Raw genomic sequence first — 19135 nt, 5'->3', positions numbered from 1 at the left:
GAAAAATTTAAGGTTTTGCATAATAATAATTTCTTAGAAAATTATCAACCAACCTTTGGAATACAAAATAGAAGGCAAGAAGATCCTGTGTACTTTACCACTTAAATTTTGTAATGATCAACAACAGTGGGGGTCTCTTATGTAACATGCAGGAGTTGGAGGTTAGGATCCAGTGCTTACGCATATATTTGGGATAGAATGGAAGATCCATCCTAGTAGCACAAGCTGGCTCAGCTACTAGATCTTTGTATTTCCGTCACCAGCTACTTTTAAATACCTGAGTAGGCAGTTCCAAACCTAGACCCATTAATCTAAATTTCTCATTCCCTCTTGTATCTTCCAACTACTTAACAAATATCTTCTAGAGCTGAACCAAATATAGGCTTTACTCCAATTATTGTGTGAATTCATTTAAGCCCTATCTTTACAAAGCTTGAAACCACCGTTGTAAGCCATTCATCTGAATCTGATTTCAGCAGGAAAAGGCGAGAGACAATTATGGCAAAATGCAAATACTTACGTAGTTTTCAGTGTCAACCATCTTTAAATAAAATCAAGTATAAATTTAACATAAAACTCTCTTAAACAAACAAAACAAAACCAAAAAAGGCCCCAAAACCAAAATTTGTCAAAATACATTACTTTTCTGTAGTAAACAAAAGAATATAAAAAATATTAAGGGATGAAATATGAAAGAACTATTTCCTAATACCAGGCAAATTGCTGATTAATATTAAATAACACTAGATTAAACAGAGTATGGAAAATCCATATACTTGAATTTCTTGGATCCTTTGTAAATACTGAAATTCTTTTACCTTGACTTTATATATACTGTAACATAAATAGGTTTTTAGATATTTCTACCATATACAATTCCAAAGTTTCTTCAGGAAGTTCAAAACACAGTGTAAAGTTTTCACAAGCTTCCTGAAGAACTGTAGTGCTACTAGACAACAAGCATGCTCACACTTTGATCCTTGCTATATATTGGTTGAGCTTCCCCTGTTCATAACACCAGTAATATAATTTTCTATGGGGGCACAGGTCCCAGGTTGTTATCGTATAATAGGTAACAATGCTTGTTCCTGTCCATGCTAAGTCCTCCTCTCACATTCTTTAATTGCATCAAAAATTATATTTGTCATTTAGAATTATATTTGTTTTAAATGAAAGATATGAAGATATTAAATGCATTGGAAAATATGCACTATAATAGAAGCAAATATCTACAATAATAAAAGTTTAATATGCTAATTAGACTGGATAGCCAGGCGACCTTCCGGACGAAGCCGGGGCTGCAAGGGCCAAGGCAGCCACTGCAGCTGCGAGGGCCAAGCCCCTTGCACAAATTTCGTGCATCGGGCCTCTAGTATATATCTATAGAGGCAAAATAGAAAATAGAACTTACATAAAAATAAGTTCTGAGTCTTGTTTTTTAGGTGACATTTCTCTCTCTATTCCCTTTCATGACTATTTCATAAAAGCAGAACAACTAAGTACACTAAGAATATTTTGCTTTCTCCTGGTTCACTATTTTAATTGTTATTAAAACAAATAAACACACAAAAACCTTACCATATTCAAGATAGTTGGTACAAGAGCTCTCTACCTCTAAGGACCAAAGGAAGGGTGATGTGGGATGAGCACTCACACTCAACAAGTCAGTGTTTCATCCTCACCCCTTTAGAGATCTGAGCCATATCAGAAAGTTATCAATGGAACTAAGCACCACGACCTGTACACCCTCTTCCTCCGTGTACTCAGGAACCAACCTATTGTTTATTTGGGTAGGGCTGGGTCACTGGGTAGTAATAGGTGACCATGAAATAAATATGGATCCCTTTTATAATACTTTATTATTGGAATCTGCATGATATACTGAAATAAGCACTGTTCTGAGCGGAAGCCACAACACTTGGAAACCAAGTTCTGAGCCTTTAGGCAACCATGGGCAAGCATCTTAGAAGGATAAAAAAAAAAACTAGATGGAGTCCATCATTCTCAATGTGAGGTTGGAGGAAAGCTAATTCTAATAAGGAAAGTTTACCAACTACTTCTTATCCTGGAGGTAATATGTTATCCCTTCCCCTTCCTCTGAGGGTGGATTTGTCCCAGGCCTACTGATTAAACAATCACCTCTAGAGTAAACCACCCCACTATGTTCTTTATCCTTCCAGACTGATGTGATGAGGGAAAAAATGGTCAAGAACAAAGAGCCTGGATGATCATTAAGTTTGGAGAGCAGCATGTTAGAATGAAAAGAGTATAGGACTAGTAGTCAGGAAACCTGGATCATGATTCTGGCTTTACTGTGACCAGTTAGTGATTTGGGGAAGTTACTTGTTCTTAATTTATTTTTCTTTAAAATTAGGTGTTTAAACTATGTGTTCTCTAAGATCCTTCTTAATTCTAAAATTTTATGCATTTATTTTTTTAAAAAATAGGGCAGTGTAGATCAAGCATGTCAAACTCGAAGGCTAACACGGGCCAAATAAACTAGGCATGGGGTCCGAGGGCTGCAAGTTTGACATGCTCGGTGTAGATGGATGGGGTAGAAACTGTCCTTGTGGAATGGACAAGCTTAAGCTTTCTCTCCTAGAAACTTCTGTTCTGCTCCAATGTGATTTGGCTGCTCTCTGTGTCTGGGATCTCCCTGTTGCACCATCCCAGGCATTCCCTTCTTCTCTCTTCTATTTCTCTTGTTCCATGTCTTCCTTTTTTGGGTTTACTCCCTTATTTTGACAGACAACAGCTTACAAGTATTGCTTTAGAGAAGTACAAAGCTATTCTGACTCCTGATCCTTTACCTATGACCTGTTTTGGCCCTGGCTCCAAAAAGTTTGAGTTATATTCTCCTTGTTTCCTATGGTATAAGTTTCACAATGGTGTGCCTCTGTATGGGTCTATTTTTAATACTGTGTTTGGTACTTACTGAATCTTTCATCTGAAAACTAATGTCCTTCAGTTCTTAGAAATATTTTTTGTTTTCTCTTTCTGGGACTCATTGAATAAAGTATTTCCTAGACATATTCTTCAGTTGTCTTATTTTTTTTCTCATTTTGCTTTTTCTAAGATTACATTATCTTTATCTTTCTGCTTTATCACATTTTATGCCTGCTTCTTTTTTAATTTCTAAAAGTTCTTTTGTTGTTTTTATCCATGAAACTGGATATTAATTATTTCTCTTAGGTTTTCTTCTCCCTTCATAGACTGGATTCTTCAAGTTGATGTTTTTGTTTGTTGGATTTGGTATTTTTATTTTATGTTGGAGTCTTTCCTCAGAAATGTAGTGCTCCTTGGTTGTCTAAAACGCTGAGTGGAAGCTTTCAGCAAGCAAAGCTTGGAAACCTGGATTTCCTGGGAATCTGGCTCGGGCCACGTCCTTGAAGAATCCTAGGTGTCAGTGTCTTTATTACTTTCCCCTTAGATTAGGCAGAATTCCCAGGGAAGAATCTTCAAATCTTACACTTAGGTGATATACTAGTATATCTGGGAACCAAACAGGTGAAGAGGTTGAAAGGTTCTCACCATTCAGTACCTATGCTTAGCTTATGTTTCCCTCTGTGTTTGGGCTACCCCTGTTTAAGGACCCTTTGTCTTATGCTGTCTAGAAAATGGCCCTAGAATAGTTTGTGCGGTGATGGAGGAAAGCAAGCCATCCAGCTTCACAGAGCAGGGAAGGGAATTGAGTATCTTAACTGCTTCAGATTTTTACCAACCCTGTTTTTAGCCTTATATAATTCCTCAGTTGCAAAGGTACCTCATTAGCAAGTCTTTGGAGGGATTTGGAGTATGTGTCAGGTTACTTCTCAGCTTTCCGCACTGTTAAGGATATATCTTTCTCAAGTATACAGTCTGTCATCACTAATACACCTGCTTTTCAGCAAAATTTTATTACTACTGCTTCCTATCCCTTGTCGATTTATGTCTTTTAAAAAAAAATTCTTTTACTATCATTTCAGTGATGCTACAGTAGGGAACAAATGTAAGCGTGTGTATTCAAGGGCTGTCTTTACCCTGCAGCTGCACGTACTCCTATGTAATGTCTCTCTCACTTGCCCTCTTTGCCTTCTCACTTGCCCCACTACCCCGGCGCATTTGATCTCTTCAGTTACGTTCATTGGATATAATATGGAAAGCTGAAAAATTTTTAAAGTGTTTATTGTTATCTGATGATCTCAAATAAGCTTAACTTTTTGTATTTCTCTCATCCCATGACTAAATCCATATTCAAATAAATTGCATTTTGCTACTGTAGTTCACAAAGCATTTTCACATACATTTTATTTCTAAAAACCTCACTGCAAGGAGAGGCCATTTTATAGATGGGAGAGAAATGCTTAAACAGTAGGTCTGTAATCTCTCTTCTCTTTGAGGGGGAAGAAGAGGATGCCTCCAGGAAAGAAATTTCTTTACACACATGCTAATTACAGACCTCCTGGGAACAAATGAATGGTACTTGCTAGCAAGAGAACCCTTTTAGGAAGAAGGGAGTGACTTAAATAACAGAAACTTATTTTCTCACAGTCTGAAAGCTAGACGTCCATGCTCAAACTGTTGGCAAGAGAATCCTTATTTACAGACTGCTTATAGCAGGATGCACTGGCTTTGCTAGGATTGCTTATGATTAATAATCCTGGAACCTATGGATTTAGAGGGCCTGGTTCCCTGAAAAATGCAGGTGTTTCATGATAAAATGACTTCCTTTTGTGTAAGTACTTAGAAATGTCTTATGTTAATCCCAGCTAGAGTGGGTTCTGAAGTAGAAATAAATACCTGGGAGTTGATTTGGCCAGCCCAGATGGCTGAAAGGTTCTCACCATTCAGTACCTAAGCTTAGCTTATGTTTCCCTCTGTGTTTGGGCTACCTCTGTTTAAGGACCCTTTGTCTTATGCTGTCTAGAAAATGGCCCTAGAATAGTCTGTGAGGTGATGGAGGAAAGCAAGCCACCCAGCTTCACAGAGCAGGGAAGGGAATTGAGTATCTAACTACTTCAGATTTTTACCAACCCTGTTTTTAGCCTTATATAATTCCTCAGTTAGAAAGGTACCTCATTAGCCTCTGCCTCAGGGTCATTTATATACTTCCATCATTAGCAAAGCTTGATGTTGGCTAAAATCACTGATTTGAAAAAGTGCGACTTGATAACCCAATCTTTTGTGCTTTCCACAAGGAACTTGAGGTTCAGAGTGGTTAACTGACTTGCTGAAAGTCACGTGTTAAAAAATGGCCTAATAGGGCCAGAAACCAAGTCTTAAATCAGACGCTCTGTCCCACTGACACATGCTAGGGTGATGGAACAACATCAATAACAATAAAACCTGGGTTCTAGAATCAAAAACAGCCTTGCTTCCTGGTTCTGCAACTGATCAGCTGTTTGATTTTGGGAGAATTATTTACAACATTCAAAGCCTATTTCCTTACCTATGCAGTATCTCTTACATAAAAGAGGAAAGATATCTTAGTGATAAACGCAATAGAACAATAGATAAGCATGACACAATACACACATTTCCAAACATTTGTAAAGAATGAAGAGAAAAAAGGCATCACTTACTTTTTTCTTGTAGTGCCTGCAATTTATTCAGTTCCTCATTCTCTTCATCACTCTCTTCACTGCTTGTGCTGCTCACATCCAAGACTATGTCCCTCTTGGGGTCTACTCGGAGGAAATTGCGGCATTCAAAAGTCAGGTGACCAGCTAAGTAAAATGAAAAAATATGAATGACAAAATGATACGTTACATAATTATTGTTGGTCGTCTCCTGGTAAGCAACAAGCTGCAATTTTAATAATATAATGTTTAGTTTTAACGTTTACTCAGTGGGTGGTGGTTTGCTTTCCCTGAATGCAATGCTAAGAAAAAGAACTTTTCCTTTCTTCATCAGGGCTTCTAATTCAATAAGCATTATTTTTGGGTACTGAATTACTATAGTTTTCCATTTTATGTAATACTAGAGGCCTGATGCACGAAATTCATGCATGGGGGTTGGGGGGTGTGGCCCTCAGCCCGGCTTGAACCCTCTCGCAATCTGGGACCCCTCGGGGGATGTCCAACTGCCACTTTAGGCCCAATCCCTGTAGTCAAACATCTGGCAGTCGGACATCCCTCTCGCAATACGGTACTGCCTGCCCCTAACTGCTCACCTGCTTGCCTGCTTGCTCCTAACCGCTCGCCTGCCTGTCTGCTCAAGTGAGCGTCATAGCGAGTGGCCGTTCAGTCGTTCTGCCTCTGCCGTAACAGTCACTTAGGCTTTTATATATATAGAAGACTAGAGGCCTGGTGCATGGATTCGTGCATATTGAAAGGAAATTAATTAGAAGAAATATTTTAGAGGCCAAGGAGGGGCCATGGGAGATTGGCTGGCCAGGGAGGGACTGCGGGATTGGGTGTGTCTGGCCCTTCTCGCCCAGTCCTGATCAGCCAGACCCCAGCAGCAAACTAAACTACTGGTTGGAACGTCTGCCCCCTGGTGGTCAGTGCGCGTCATAGCGACTGGTCGAACGGTCGAACAACAATTGGACAGTTAGCATATTAGGCTTTTATTATATAGGATTATAAGAAAATACTCTCATATTAGGATTTTATATTTAACTAGTGGCCCAGTGCACGAAATTCGTTCTGGGGGGGGGGGGTGAGGGAGGGAAGAGGGTGTCCCTCAGCCCAGCCTGCATCCTCTCCAATCTGGGACCCCTTGAAGGATGTCCTACTGCCGGTTTAAAGGGATCAGGCCTAAACCAGCAGTCGGACATCCCTCTTGCAATCCAGGACTGCTGGCTCCTAACTGCTCACCTACCTGCATGCCTGATTGCCCCTAACCATTCTGCCTGCCGGCCTGCTCGGCCCCAACTGCCCCCTGCTGCCGGCCTGCTCGCCCCCACCTTCCCTCCCCACTGTCCTGCTCACCCCCAACTGCCCCCCTGCTGGCCTGCTCACTCCAAACTGCCCCCCCCGCTGTCCTGATCACCCCCAACTGACCCCCACTGACGGCCTGCTTGCCCCTAACTGGCCTCCCTGCTGGTCTGCTCATCCCCAACTTCCCCCCCGCCGCCAGCCTGATCACCCCCAACAGCCCCCCACCACCGGCCTGATCACCCACAACTGCCCTCCACTATTGGCCTCTAACCACCTCTACCTCGGCCCTGCCACCATGGCTTTGTCCAGAAGAACGTCCGGAAGGCCTCCTGGAAGGTCTCCCAGTCTAATTAGCATATTACCCTTTTATTAGTATAGAGGCCTGGTGCACAGGTGGGGGCCAGCTGGTTTGCCCTGAAGGGTGTCCTGGATCAGGGTGGGGTCCCGCTGGGGTGCCTGGCCAGCCTGGGTGAGGGGTTGAGGGCCATTTTCAAGCTGGCCACACCCCCTTCAGGGTGGGGGTCTCCACTGGGGTGCCTGGTCAGCCTGGGTGAGGGGCTGATGGCTGTTTGCAGGCTGGTCAAGCCCCCCAGTGAGGACCCTCACCCCATGGGGGTGTGGCCAGCCTGGGTGAGGGGCTGAGGGCCGTTTTCAGGCTGGCCACACCCCCTTCAGGGTGGGGGTCCCCACTGGGGTGCCTGGCCGGCCTGGGTGAGGGGCAGATGGCTGTTTTCAGGCTGGCCACGCCCCCCAGCGACCCAAACTCCCAGCCTCTCCTTTTTTTCTGGGATTTATCTTCTATAATTGAAACTTTGTAGCCTTGAGCGGAGCTGAGGGCCAGCCAGGGCAGGTGGGAAGCCTGGCTTCCTCCATTGCCAGGGGCAACCCAAGCCTCCTGTTCACTCTAGCTCCGTGGCCACCACCATCTTAGTTGGGTTGATTTGCATACTCTCTCCTGATTGGCTGGTGGGCGTGGCTTGTGGGTGTAGCAGAGTGGCAGAGTGATGGAGTGATGGTTAATTTGCATCTTTCTCTTTTATTAGTGTAGATGAAGTCTGTATGATATCAGTTCTTTGGTATTTGCTGAGATTTCTTTTGTGTTCTTCCATATTGTATATTTATATATTTTAAAAGAATATACATCAGTATTTGTTGAATAGGGTTCTATGTCTATTTTATTGTTCAAATCTTCTCTACCTTATATTTTTATCTAATAATTTCTGAAAGTAGTTAAATTTTTAAGTACCTTTATCATAGATTTATTCATTTCTCCTTGTGAAAGCTTTTGCTACACATATTTTGAGATTATATTAGTAAGCAAATCTAAGAACATTATTAATTTATCTTCTTGGTTGACTGTTCTTGAATCTCTCTTTATCCCTAGTACTACTCTTGCTTCAAAAGTCTGATATTAAAATTGCTCCACTAGTGTTTTTTGGTTATTATTAGTTGAATCATATGAAGTAACAATTTTTATGAGTGAAACAGCTGAATCTCAACAAGATTCAACCTAATATCTGTTTGCCTCACCCCTTTATTTTAAAATTTTCTAAGCAGTTTTTAGTTTTCTACATAGTTTTAATAATGACATGTAAACAGAATTAAGTTTTTTAATGTAATGTGATACCAGTCTAATATTTAATGTTAATTTTTTTAGCTTGGGAAAACAGTTTCTGCCTCACTGGGTGGTACCCTCATAAAGGGGATCAATGCCTTCCTTATAAAAGGGACTCCAAAGTGATCTTTGGCCCCATCCCCTACGTGAGGATAAAACAAAAAGCTGGTGACTTGGAGAGGGCCTTCACCAGACCATGTTGGCACCCTGATCTTAGACTTGCAGCCTCTGATCTGTGAGCGATACATTTATTTGTTTATAAGCTGCCTGGCCTATGATATCCTATATAATAAAAGCCTAATATGCTAAGTGTCAGATTGTCCGGTTGTCTGTTCAACCAATCAAAGCTAATATGCTAATGATATGCTAAGACCACTGAACCGTTCACTATGACATGTACTGACCACCAGGGGGCAGACAATCAGTCGACCAGTTGCTATGACATGCATTGACCACCAGGGGGCAGATGCTTCGACCGGTAGGTTAGCTTGCTGCTGGGGTCTGGCCAATCAGGACTGAGTGAGATGGCCAGACATGCCCTGGAGCCCTCCTGCGGTCCCTCTCCTGGCCTGGCGATTGTGCACCAGTGGGGTCCCTTGGCCTGGCCTGTGCCCTCTCGCAATCTGGGACCCTTCAGGGGATGTCGGAGAGCCACTTTCAGCCCGGAGGTGGAACAACTGGTTGCTATGATGCACACTGACCACTAGAGGGCAGACACTCAACCCAGGAGCTGCCCCCTGGTGTAAGTGTGCTCCCACAGGGGGAGCGCCACTCAGCCAGAAGCCGGGCTCACAGCGGGCTAACGCAGCGGCAGTGGTGGGAGCCTCTCCTGCCTTTGCGGGCCTAAGCTGTCAGTTGGACATCCCCCAAGGGCTTCTGGACTGCAAGAGGGCGCAAGCCGGGCTGAGGGACACCCCCAACTGCACGAATTTCGTGCATCGGGCCTCTAGTTCTGTATAACAGCCCACATGCACTGAGGCAGTTCCATTCTTTCCTCATGTAAATTTCTGGAAAACAGAGACATCACAGACTCTCTGCACTTTTCTTATTCCTCACCATTCAGGCCTGAATCTACATAGTTTGTTCTATAACCTACAAATCAACTTAAGCTAATCTTACTAAGGTCAGCAAGCATCCTACCTGGCAAATCCAATGAACATTTCAAAGTCCACTTCTTACTGATCTTATCTGTCACACCTGACAATGGCCCTCAATTTCAAAAAGTTCTGTGCTTCTTTGACTGATGTGCAGCTGCCCTCTCCTGTTCCCCCCTGGCATGTACTTCCCTTGTCACCTTTTCCTCAGCTCATGCCTATACATTTTACTCCATATGCTGATATTGTACTCCTCTAAGAGTTGGTTACTGACTATTTCAAAATGTGCTTATATAACATCATGCAGGCCAAAAAATGTAAGTGTGGAAAAGATAATGAGTGGTAATTTCTATGAAACAAAGCTGTACTTTTTCTTTAGAAAGAGTTGATTTAGATGAATTGCTTTTAAAAAGCAGTTTTCAAAATAGGCTTTGGCAAGAAGATTGTACAAGATGGGGACTGGGGGGAACTAAAACAATGAAAAAATGGCCTATTTCTCAAAGGGGAAACCATTAGTATTTTAGGCCAAGCAATTCTTCATTGTTTAGGAATGTCCTACACATTGCAGGTCGTTTATAGTCCCTGGGCCTTACATACTAAAAATGTCATATTGCTCCCCACCCCTATGGACAACAACAACAAAAACACCAAAAACTCCAGATTTCTGGAAGGCTTTATCACCCCGAGTTGAGAACTAATGATAGAAGAATTTTGCACTTAGATTTCTTTACAAGTATATTAACTGTTTCTCTACCTTTGAAGAAACAACAAAGTGGAAAATGCATTTCAGACATGATTTGCACTCAAAAGACTGTGTAACACCAATTAGCAGATCCACAGACAAAAGGTCATGACTATATATCAGTAGATTAGGATTTTAAATTACATAAAATGTTAGGGTATTCAGGTATGTTTTTATTTCTTGCTTCTGTAATCAAATGCTCAGCTAGAGTTTACAAGAACACTAAGCTGTTGTCCATAGAATACATGTCTCAAATAATGTCTCCCATGGACAAAGGCTAGTGTCCTTGTAGCTTTTCAATTTTCAGAAATTGCCAATTAAAAACAAATAAATAAAACTCATTATAGAAATAACCATTCTTCTAATGTTACTGAAGAAATTCTGCCATGAAAAAAATGAGATCCATGTTATTTAGTAGCACATTCATCCTTAACTTGAAAGTTTTAAAAACAGTATTAACTACTATTGAAGTATTGACAAAATATTTTTCTATTTTTCTTTTTCATTGAACTTAGAGACAGAGAGAAGAAGGGAGGGAGGGAGAGAGTGAAGGGAGAAAGAGGAACCTGGGGGGGGCGGGGAAGAGAGCGAGAGAAAAAAAACACAATTTGTTGTCCCACTCATTTATGCATTCATTGGTTGCTTCTTGTATGTGCCCTAACTGGGTATCAAACCTTCAACCATGGTGTGTATGGGGATGACACTCCAACCAACTGAGCTACCCAGATAGGGCTGAAATTTTTTTAAATCAAGTATTAACATTTTTAAAAATTATAAAATCAAACCCCTGTTTTCACAACAATAAAAAGAGATAATACTCTTTTGTAACTGACTGATGAAAATCTACATTTTCAGCCATTAAAAACATTCAAAGGGTTTTGTTGACTTTTCTCTTACCTCCATAAGCAATACAAAGGTTCTGGCCTCCATGTAACAGAAAATTTTAAAAATTTAGTTTCTACCGGAAAGATCTGTAAATGAAGAAGACCCTCAACCTCTAACAGCTGTAAGATGTAAGTTTAACCCAGAGGAAAATATTACTAAACTTTTCCACAGCAGACAAATTAGAAGTTGTTTAATAACTTAATTACTAAAATCAACGATCTGAAAAATCAAGCAGAACTCAACTTGGAATACTGTCAACACTATTTCCTTACTAGGCTTCTCTAAAAAAATTCTGCCCTGGCCAGTGTGGTTCAGTTGATTGGGCATCATCCCATGCACCAAGAGGGTGCTGGTTGGATTCCCAGTAAGGGCGCATGCCCGGGTTGTGTGCTCAATCCCCGGTAGGGGGGCATGCAGGAAGCAGAAGATCAATGTTTCTCATCTCTCTCTTTCTCCCTCTCCCTCTGTCTCTGAAAATCAATAAAAATATTTTTAACAATGTCTAATTACTACAGATGCTTCTGTTAATGTCTAAAATAAAATAGCAATGGGGAAACTAGATCAACAAATATTCTATTTCAAAAAAAAATTTTTTTAATTGTTTATGTCTAAAATAAAATAGCAAGAAGTCCAAGTAGATAAACTGATAGTAGACAGACTGGCTATCCTGGATTTAAAGTAAATACAATAAATATAGTAGGTTCTTAAGTCTTGAATAAAGAAATGAGACATGGAAATTAGCAAGGATTGGAAGAAAGTAAACAAAATAGAAATAAATATAAACAAATTTAAACAGAAAAGATTTCATTGCACTCATTCTTTACATGCAAGTACATTCTTCAGAAGTTTTTATTTATATGAAGAATACGTGTACTTAAGTACCCACTTTATTAATTGAGCAAGCTTCCCTTGATCCAGGTTCCAACCTGTGATTGGAGGCATGTGAGTTGGTTCTCCCAGTGTGCTTTTATTCTAAATCCTTCTGATGAGTAATATTAATGACTAGATTGCTTTATTATCATGTGTTCTTGCATGGAAATCTTTTTTTAAATCACCTTTATTTTGTTAAAAAATAATTTATGACATTAACAACAATGTAGGCTCATTTGCATGGTCTCCAAACAACTTAAAAAACAGAAAATATTATTATAGCTTTATCAAAGCCTTAGGGATTGCTACATTTAACTAGACAAATAGCTGCTTATAGTCCATAATGATAAATTCTGAGTATATAATTACACTTGTTAAAGTTTACTTTTCCATTCCATTAATCATAATAGAGATTAATGGACCATTTAAACCAAATTTTGTCAGTGAGTAGAAATTCTGGGTCCAATTTCACCTTTATAAAGAAGAGTTAATTCAACAAATAGGAAATGTTTCATAAATAGTTTTCAGTTAGTGCTGATCGATACATTTCTAAATCATCTGCATATGTGCACTAAATAACAGGACTAAAGGACTGTCTATGCGCAGGGCCCTGAAATCTGGATGCTAAGTCACACTGCCCAATGAAATGATTCACCATACACACAGTGTTATTTTTTAATGTACTTACGGTAGCCACATTTTTTACACCCGGCTCGAACACTATCCTTGTTGCAACCTAAAATACAAATGGATAACATTTTAGGAGACATATGAAGTAAAAACATAAAAATTTTATCACTTAAGAAACCTAAAAAACCACTTGAAGAATTTATTTCGAAAAAAAAATCATCTCAACATAGCTTAGTAACATTACTCCATTACTATGTTTATTAGAAATTATTGAAAAAGTCAGTTTACTCAAGTTATTTCTTTTTTGTTTTTTTAAATACTTCAAAATTTTATTTATTTAAATCATTTAAAAAAATTTCCATTATAGTTGACATACAAGATTACATTAATTTCTGACAGGTCCTTTTTCATGTCTTTGACATTCTTTTTTTATTTTATTTTATTTTATTGCTTAAAGTATTACAAAGAGTAGTACATAATGTTCCTTTTTTTCCCCATTGACCTTCCCCTGGCCTCCCCTACCCCCCAGTATCTTGCGTCCATTGGTTATGCTTATATGCATGCATACAAGTCCTTCGGTTATCAAATTATTTCTTTTAACAAATACTTTAAGAACATATTTTTCTCTAATTCAACAAATGCAGTATCAACATATGCTGCACTGTGTGTTGTGAGCAGTGCCCATACACATCAGGTGTGACAACTTTCCATCTGATTTCATATCATGACCTTCCTACCATTACTTCAAAACAACGCACAAGCTGCAAACTTCAGGTCTTTTAAAGGTATACTGCCCTATTTATTGCAGTTTTTATGTATCTTTAACCAATTAACGTGTGCAAAATTATAATACTATTTTCAGGTTCCTATTATTTTTTTATTTATTTATCACAGATGAAGTTTTTGAGTATTGTGCCCAATCTCATTTTTCTCTCATAAATGTTATGGTTCTTATTGCATAGGGTAGGAACACATATGCTGTGCTTTTAGCAGAACTGTGGAATAAAATTGGATTAATAATAATAAAATCTGAGGCTCTTTCAATATGAAATAATTGCACATTGAAAAAAAAGCTCAGAGAATCCAGGTCAATATTAAGTCTGTTTCCATAGAAACTATAGATGCTGAATAATACTGAATAAAACTGTGCTAAATGCACATTACCCTTCCTACAAAAAACTAAAAATGTTGTAATGACAGATCCGAAATGACCTCTCTGAGGCTGTATTAGAAATTAAAAAAAAAGAAGAAATTAACTCATTTATGACTTAAAGACATTGATAAAACTCCTATCATCCAAGTATCTCATATTTGTCGAATAAATGAAATATAAAACTTTTTCAGAGGTCATTTTTAACAAAGTTATAAATTTTACAAGAAAGGAAAATATAACAAGAACTCTAAATAAAGTAACTCCAGAGCTCTATTTCCTCATCAAATGTTGGTAATTAAGATTTTAACCTTCATTTGTCTATAATTTGCATGAATGCCTGGTCAATGAAATGCTTCTACCTGAAACTTAGAATCTGATGTAACTGATACAATACATGTGAGACAAATAAAGTGGGGGCAGCTCCTGATGGCAGTGATGATACCGGCTGCAGCAGCCCTAACCTGGTATAGGCCTGTGAAAGATCCTGGCTCTGGGCTCCCTTGGTCTTATGAATTTTCTGAGCCTTATTTTCCAGCCTTTGTGTACACCCTGTGAGCCATACAATTGTACATACTCGAAATCCACCTCAAATTGAGTAGCAAGACTACAGTGTGAGGCCCCTACTGCTCAAAATGTTCCTTTATAATCATGACCCATAATCCCCAAAAAGCCTTTGAATAAAAACTTATAAATATGACTGCATAAAAAATCTGAATGACAAAGACCACCAAAAATAAACTCAAAAGACACATGAACACTTGTAAAATATATTTGCAAATCATAGAGTCAACAAAGGATATTATCCCTACTATATAAACCCCATCAAATCATTAAGAAAAAGACCAATAACCAAAAGGGGAAAAATGGACAAAGAAACTGAACAGAAAGTTCACAGAAAAGGAAACAGAAACAACTTTGAAATATATGAAGAGATGCTCAGCCTTACTCTTACCAAGTAAAGTGTACATTAAAGTCTATACTGGGATTCTATTTTCACTTACCAGAATAGGAAAGATGGAAAGGGTGGAAGAGGGTTTGGGGGAACATACTCCTGAACACTGTTGGTAGGAGAGTAAATCAGTACCATCTCTATGGAAAGCAAGCTATCAAAATCTACCAGAACCCTCCACGTGCATACTCCTGTAACCCAGCACTTCCACATCCAGAATTCATCCTCTCAATTTATGTGCACAAACGCTATACTGACTTATGTATAAAGTTATTCACCGCAGCATTTTTTGTAATAGTAAAAGAGTAGAAATAATTTAGACAAATTATGGTATGAAAGAATAAGGATGGTTTTTAATAATGGGCAATAATTTCTAAAATATAAAGAGAAAAGAGCAATATGTAGAACAGTGCTTATAGTATATTGCCATTTATACAAAAGAACGAAGATTTAATATATATAATATAGATTATATAAGATTATATTTAAGGATAAAGTTATTAAAAATCTTTATAAGGATATACACTGGTTACCTGAAGAACGGAGAACTGGGTCGTGGGGAAGAAAGGGTGGGAGACATGTCACTATACACCTTTTGGATCCTTTAAAATTTGAAACGTGTGAATAAACTGCCTTCTCAAAAACCCAACCAAAAAACCTCACTCAAACCAAATCCCTACACAAAAAGAGCTGATGTGACCAAAGGCAATGATTGCAGCTGTAAATATCTCAAAGAAGTTACTCTGTAGATTTCCAATACAATTTTATTAACTGATGGTTTCAGAAACAAATTTTAGAGGTTTTTATTTCTTGTATTTGTTAAGTGTAGAAAAGGCTTACTTTGAATCTAGAATTCTATTAAACAACTTGAGTGGTAGGGAAGGACACAGGTAATGAGGATAGTCCTTTACCTCCCAGTAACTTAAAGGGAAAAGATCAGTTTCTCGAAATTCTGGACCATGCCAGAAAATTTTGTATACAACTCAGTACTTAGCATAGTGTAGAGTCCTTATGAAGTCTTCAACAAATATTTGAGGTTTGAGGTAAAATTAAGAAAATACTTCAGCACTGGGGAACAGGTAACTTCTGTAGCTCCCAGTTGCCATGAAATGAGATAGTGTCTGCAGTGTCACTGGCCTATCTGAGGCATGATAGGCAGAGGAAAAGGAATAAAAGAAAGAAGGATAATAGAAATCAAAATAACAATTGCTGGGCAGGGGAAGGGGAAAAGACAGAGGTAGGTACATGGAACTTTCTGAGGTGATAGAAATAGTCAAAATCTTGATCTGGGTGATAGGTAGAAAAAAAATACATACATATATATATATATATATATATATATATATCATTCTTCAAGCTGTACATTTGTGATTTGTGTGTTTAAACATGCAAATTATACCTTAGTAAAGTAGTTAGCATAAAAGGGAAAAATAAGTTGGGCAAAGAAGGAAGAAGAGAAAAGATAAAGGTTAGAGAAGACCAAGAAGTAGGAACAATGAGTAAAGGAATGAGCAAATGTGAGAGAAAGGGATGGAATACCCCTCACAGTTGCCTCAGGTTGTTCAGTGGCTCCCAAAGGTATGGCAAGCCATCACATTGACCTAAATTTATTTTCTTGAAATTTCCTATCATGTTTCCAAAGTCAACAATTTAGTCATTGGAAAGTTAACAGTGACACTTGAAACTGAATATTTCTCTCTTACTATTTCTGACTTTGGGAAAGGCTGTCAAAGTTTTCTTTATGTGAAAATATCTTCTGTAATCATTTAAATTTAAAATTAAACAGCTTACGTAATTAAGTTTTCTTTCTATTAAGCAGTTGGTAATTGCAATCACCTCTGTCCATTCTTTTCCTTTGTAATTTGATTCGATTCGATTCCTTTTCTGTTTGTTACACTTGAAGTTTTATACTTGGCTACTCCATTATAGTTTCAGTTATCATAATTTAGGGACCCTTAAAGAAAATTAAATGTATAAAAATGCTTTCATTCACTTGCCTCAGAAAATACAAATAACTTGTGAAGAAAAAAAGCTATAGGTAGTACCACTTTAGACTAAGAAGAGACATGGAGATGTTTAATTATTATCTAATGAAACAGAATCAAGATTGCTGTCAAGTTTAGTCTGTTTATTTGAGTACTAGATTCCACTCAGCAGCAATTCTAATGATTAACCCACTAAACATTATTTACCTACTATGGATAGAATCTGAAATGATGTTAGAGAAACCATAAAGATGAGTAAAGTTCCTACAGTAAAGGAAACGATAATATACTAGGTTAGGATAATGTACCCACAGCTGTAATACATGCTAGAATGTGCCAGTATAAGACACATAGTTCTATTAACAAGCAGGAAGACTGGCAGGCAAGACTCTCAGCTGAGGGATCAGCAAAGTTTCCCACAGGTAGATAGCACAGTAGAGGAGGAACAGTGAGAACAAAGTTTGTACGTAGAAAAGCACAGGAGAGGTTCTGGGCATAGCTGGCCATGTCTCTAGACTGTAGAATGCGCGAGAGGAGAGATGGGAGGACAGGGTAGCAGGAGCAAGCACTTCATTCTCCCAGAGATGGGAGCTGTGGCATTACAAGAATTTATTACAACTCCTTCATTACAGAGACAGGGAAATGGAGCCTCAAAAAGGGTAAGTCACATGAAGAGACACTAAATTCACAAGTACAAGTCAATGACAGGATCAGATATATGATTTAGGAAAATTATTTCAGCAGCAATGTGCAGCATAGACTAGAGATAAAAGAAATGACTTCTGAGTGAGAAGACTGGATGTAGTGTGATTCAGAATTTTTCTATGACTAAGATGCTATAGTAATGTGTTTTAAGAATTTTACTCACTTTGATATATCAGATGTAACGTTAATTTGGCTACAGAAAACCCTACCTTGGCTATATAGATTTCTCTGAAGAAGAGAAACAAATAGAGTTTTTGTGCCAACCACATCAGTAACATAGATGCCAATTGTGCCAGGTCAACTCTTCATGGGGAATGGAGACTCATTAAAATGAGTGTCAGAACTAACTTAAGCAGTTTCTAGAAGAAAGTAAACTTCACTGAAACCTGTGTTTAAATGTAATTTCTTTAATAACAACTAAGAGCCTATGATTTCCCTTGCCAAGAGAGTACGTACTTCATTGTTAGTGACATAATGGTGTAAGCTTATACACAATGCTGTGGAAAAACAGCTGAAGCAGGTGACCATAAAATAGGCGAGGCTGATTTTCATTGTACTTTATAGCAGCCTCATTACTTTATAGTCATGCCTTGTAATAATCACTAGTACAACCACCCAGGACATGCCATGCTGAATCCATATGATCATTACACCTACAAATAAAAGGCATAACAATAACTTGTCCTTCTTGATGATTATCTCAAAATGTTTCTGATGGAGCCCTATTTCCGTTAATACACTATCTGGATCAATCAAGAAATTATCTTACCACTTTCTGTGTCTATATTTTCTAATGGCACTTGCATTATATTTCTGCAGTGCTATTATACTTTTTTTTTTTTTTTGCTGGGTTTAAACCAAGCATGTCAAGCTCAAAGGCTAACACGGGCCAAATAAACAAGGTTTAAGTGTATGTGGCTGCAAAAAAACAAAAGCTTCAATTTTCATAGAAATGTAGGTTTATGTCCATAGAGACATGCTGAATACAAAGGGCTGAAATAAATGAGTAATAGATATGTTAACTTTCTTTCAATTCAAAATAATAGGTTAAAGTGTAACAATTACTTCTAACTGGTGACTTTGCCTTTAAAATAGCTCCCCTCCAATCCAATATGCAGTCAGAATGATCTTTCCAAAATGTGCATCTGTTTTAAAACCTTTAAAAGGCTTCCTATCCTCCTCAGGAAAACATTCAAACTCTGTCACGCTTACAAGATCCTTTAAGAGCTGGAAACTACCTTGTAATTTATACGGTAACATGACAAAATGTATAAAGCACACAGGGTCTCAGGAGCAGAATGACCTGTCACTTACTAGCTGCCTCATAATAGGCAAGTTACTTGATTTCTCTGTCCCTCAGTGTCCTCGTATGTAAAGTGGAAATGCTAATACCTGTTTCACGGTGTGACTGTTAAAACGAGATAAAACCCGACATGTGCCACAGTGTCTGACACTTAGCAAAAGCGTCATGAATACTGGCTGCTGTTGTCTCTCTAGCTAATTTCTCACTTCTCTTCCATTTATATTGAGTCCCATCCACAGTGAACATCTCATTTCCTCCTCTCACACATTTGCAACTGCCCCTCCCACCACTCCACCCCGCCTGCAACGCTCCAGGTCTCATCCCAGGTGCCACTTCTCTGGAGA

At 38.7% G+C, this 19135-nt stretch overlaps 1 protein-coding gene across 1 annotated transcript in view; it reads right to left on the bottom strand.

Moving 5' to 3' along the window:
• Window positions 1-19135, bottom strand: part of SREK1IP1 (SREK1 interacting protein 1) — a 30688-nt gene that overhangs the window by 10061 nt on the left and 1492 nt on the right. The window contains exons 2-3 of the mRNA XM_006081411.3: window positions 12755-12802; window positions 5562-5705 (exon numbers count right to left, since the gene is read on the bottom strand). Coding sequence (XP_006081473.1) covers window positions 5562-5705; window positions 12755-12802 — 192 coding nt within the window. The remainder of the gene's footprint in view (window positions 1-5561; window positions 5706-12754; window positions 12803-19135) is intronic.

Source organism: Myotis lucifugus, unplaced genomic scaffold (assembly GCF_000147115.1).
Source record: "Myotis lucifugus unplaced genomic scaffold, Myoluc2.0 scaffold_0, whole genome shotgun sequence".
NCBI classification, from domain to species: domain Eukaryota; kingdom Metazoa; phylum Chordata; class Mammalia; order Chiroptera; family Vespertilionidae; genus Myotis; species Myotis lucifugus.
The sequence above is the reverse complement of the archived record's forward strand: the minus strand, read 5'-3'. Positions and strand labels throughout refer to the sequence as shown.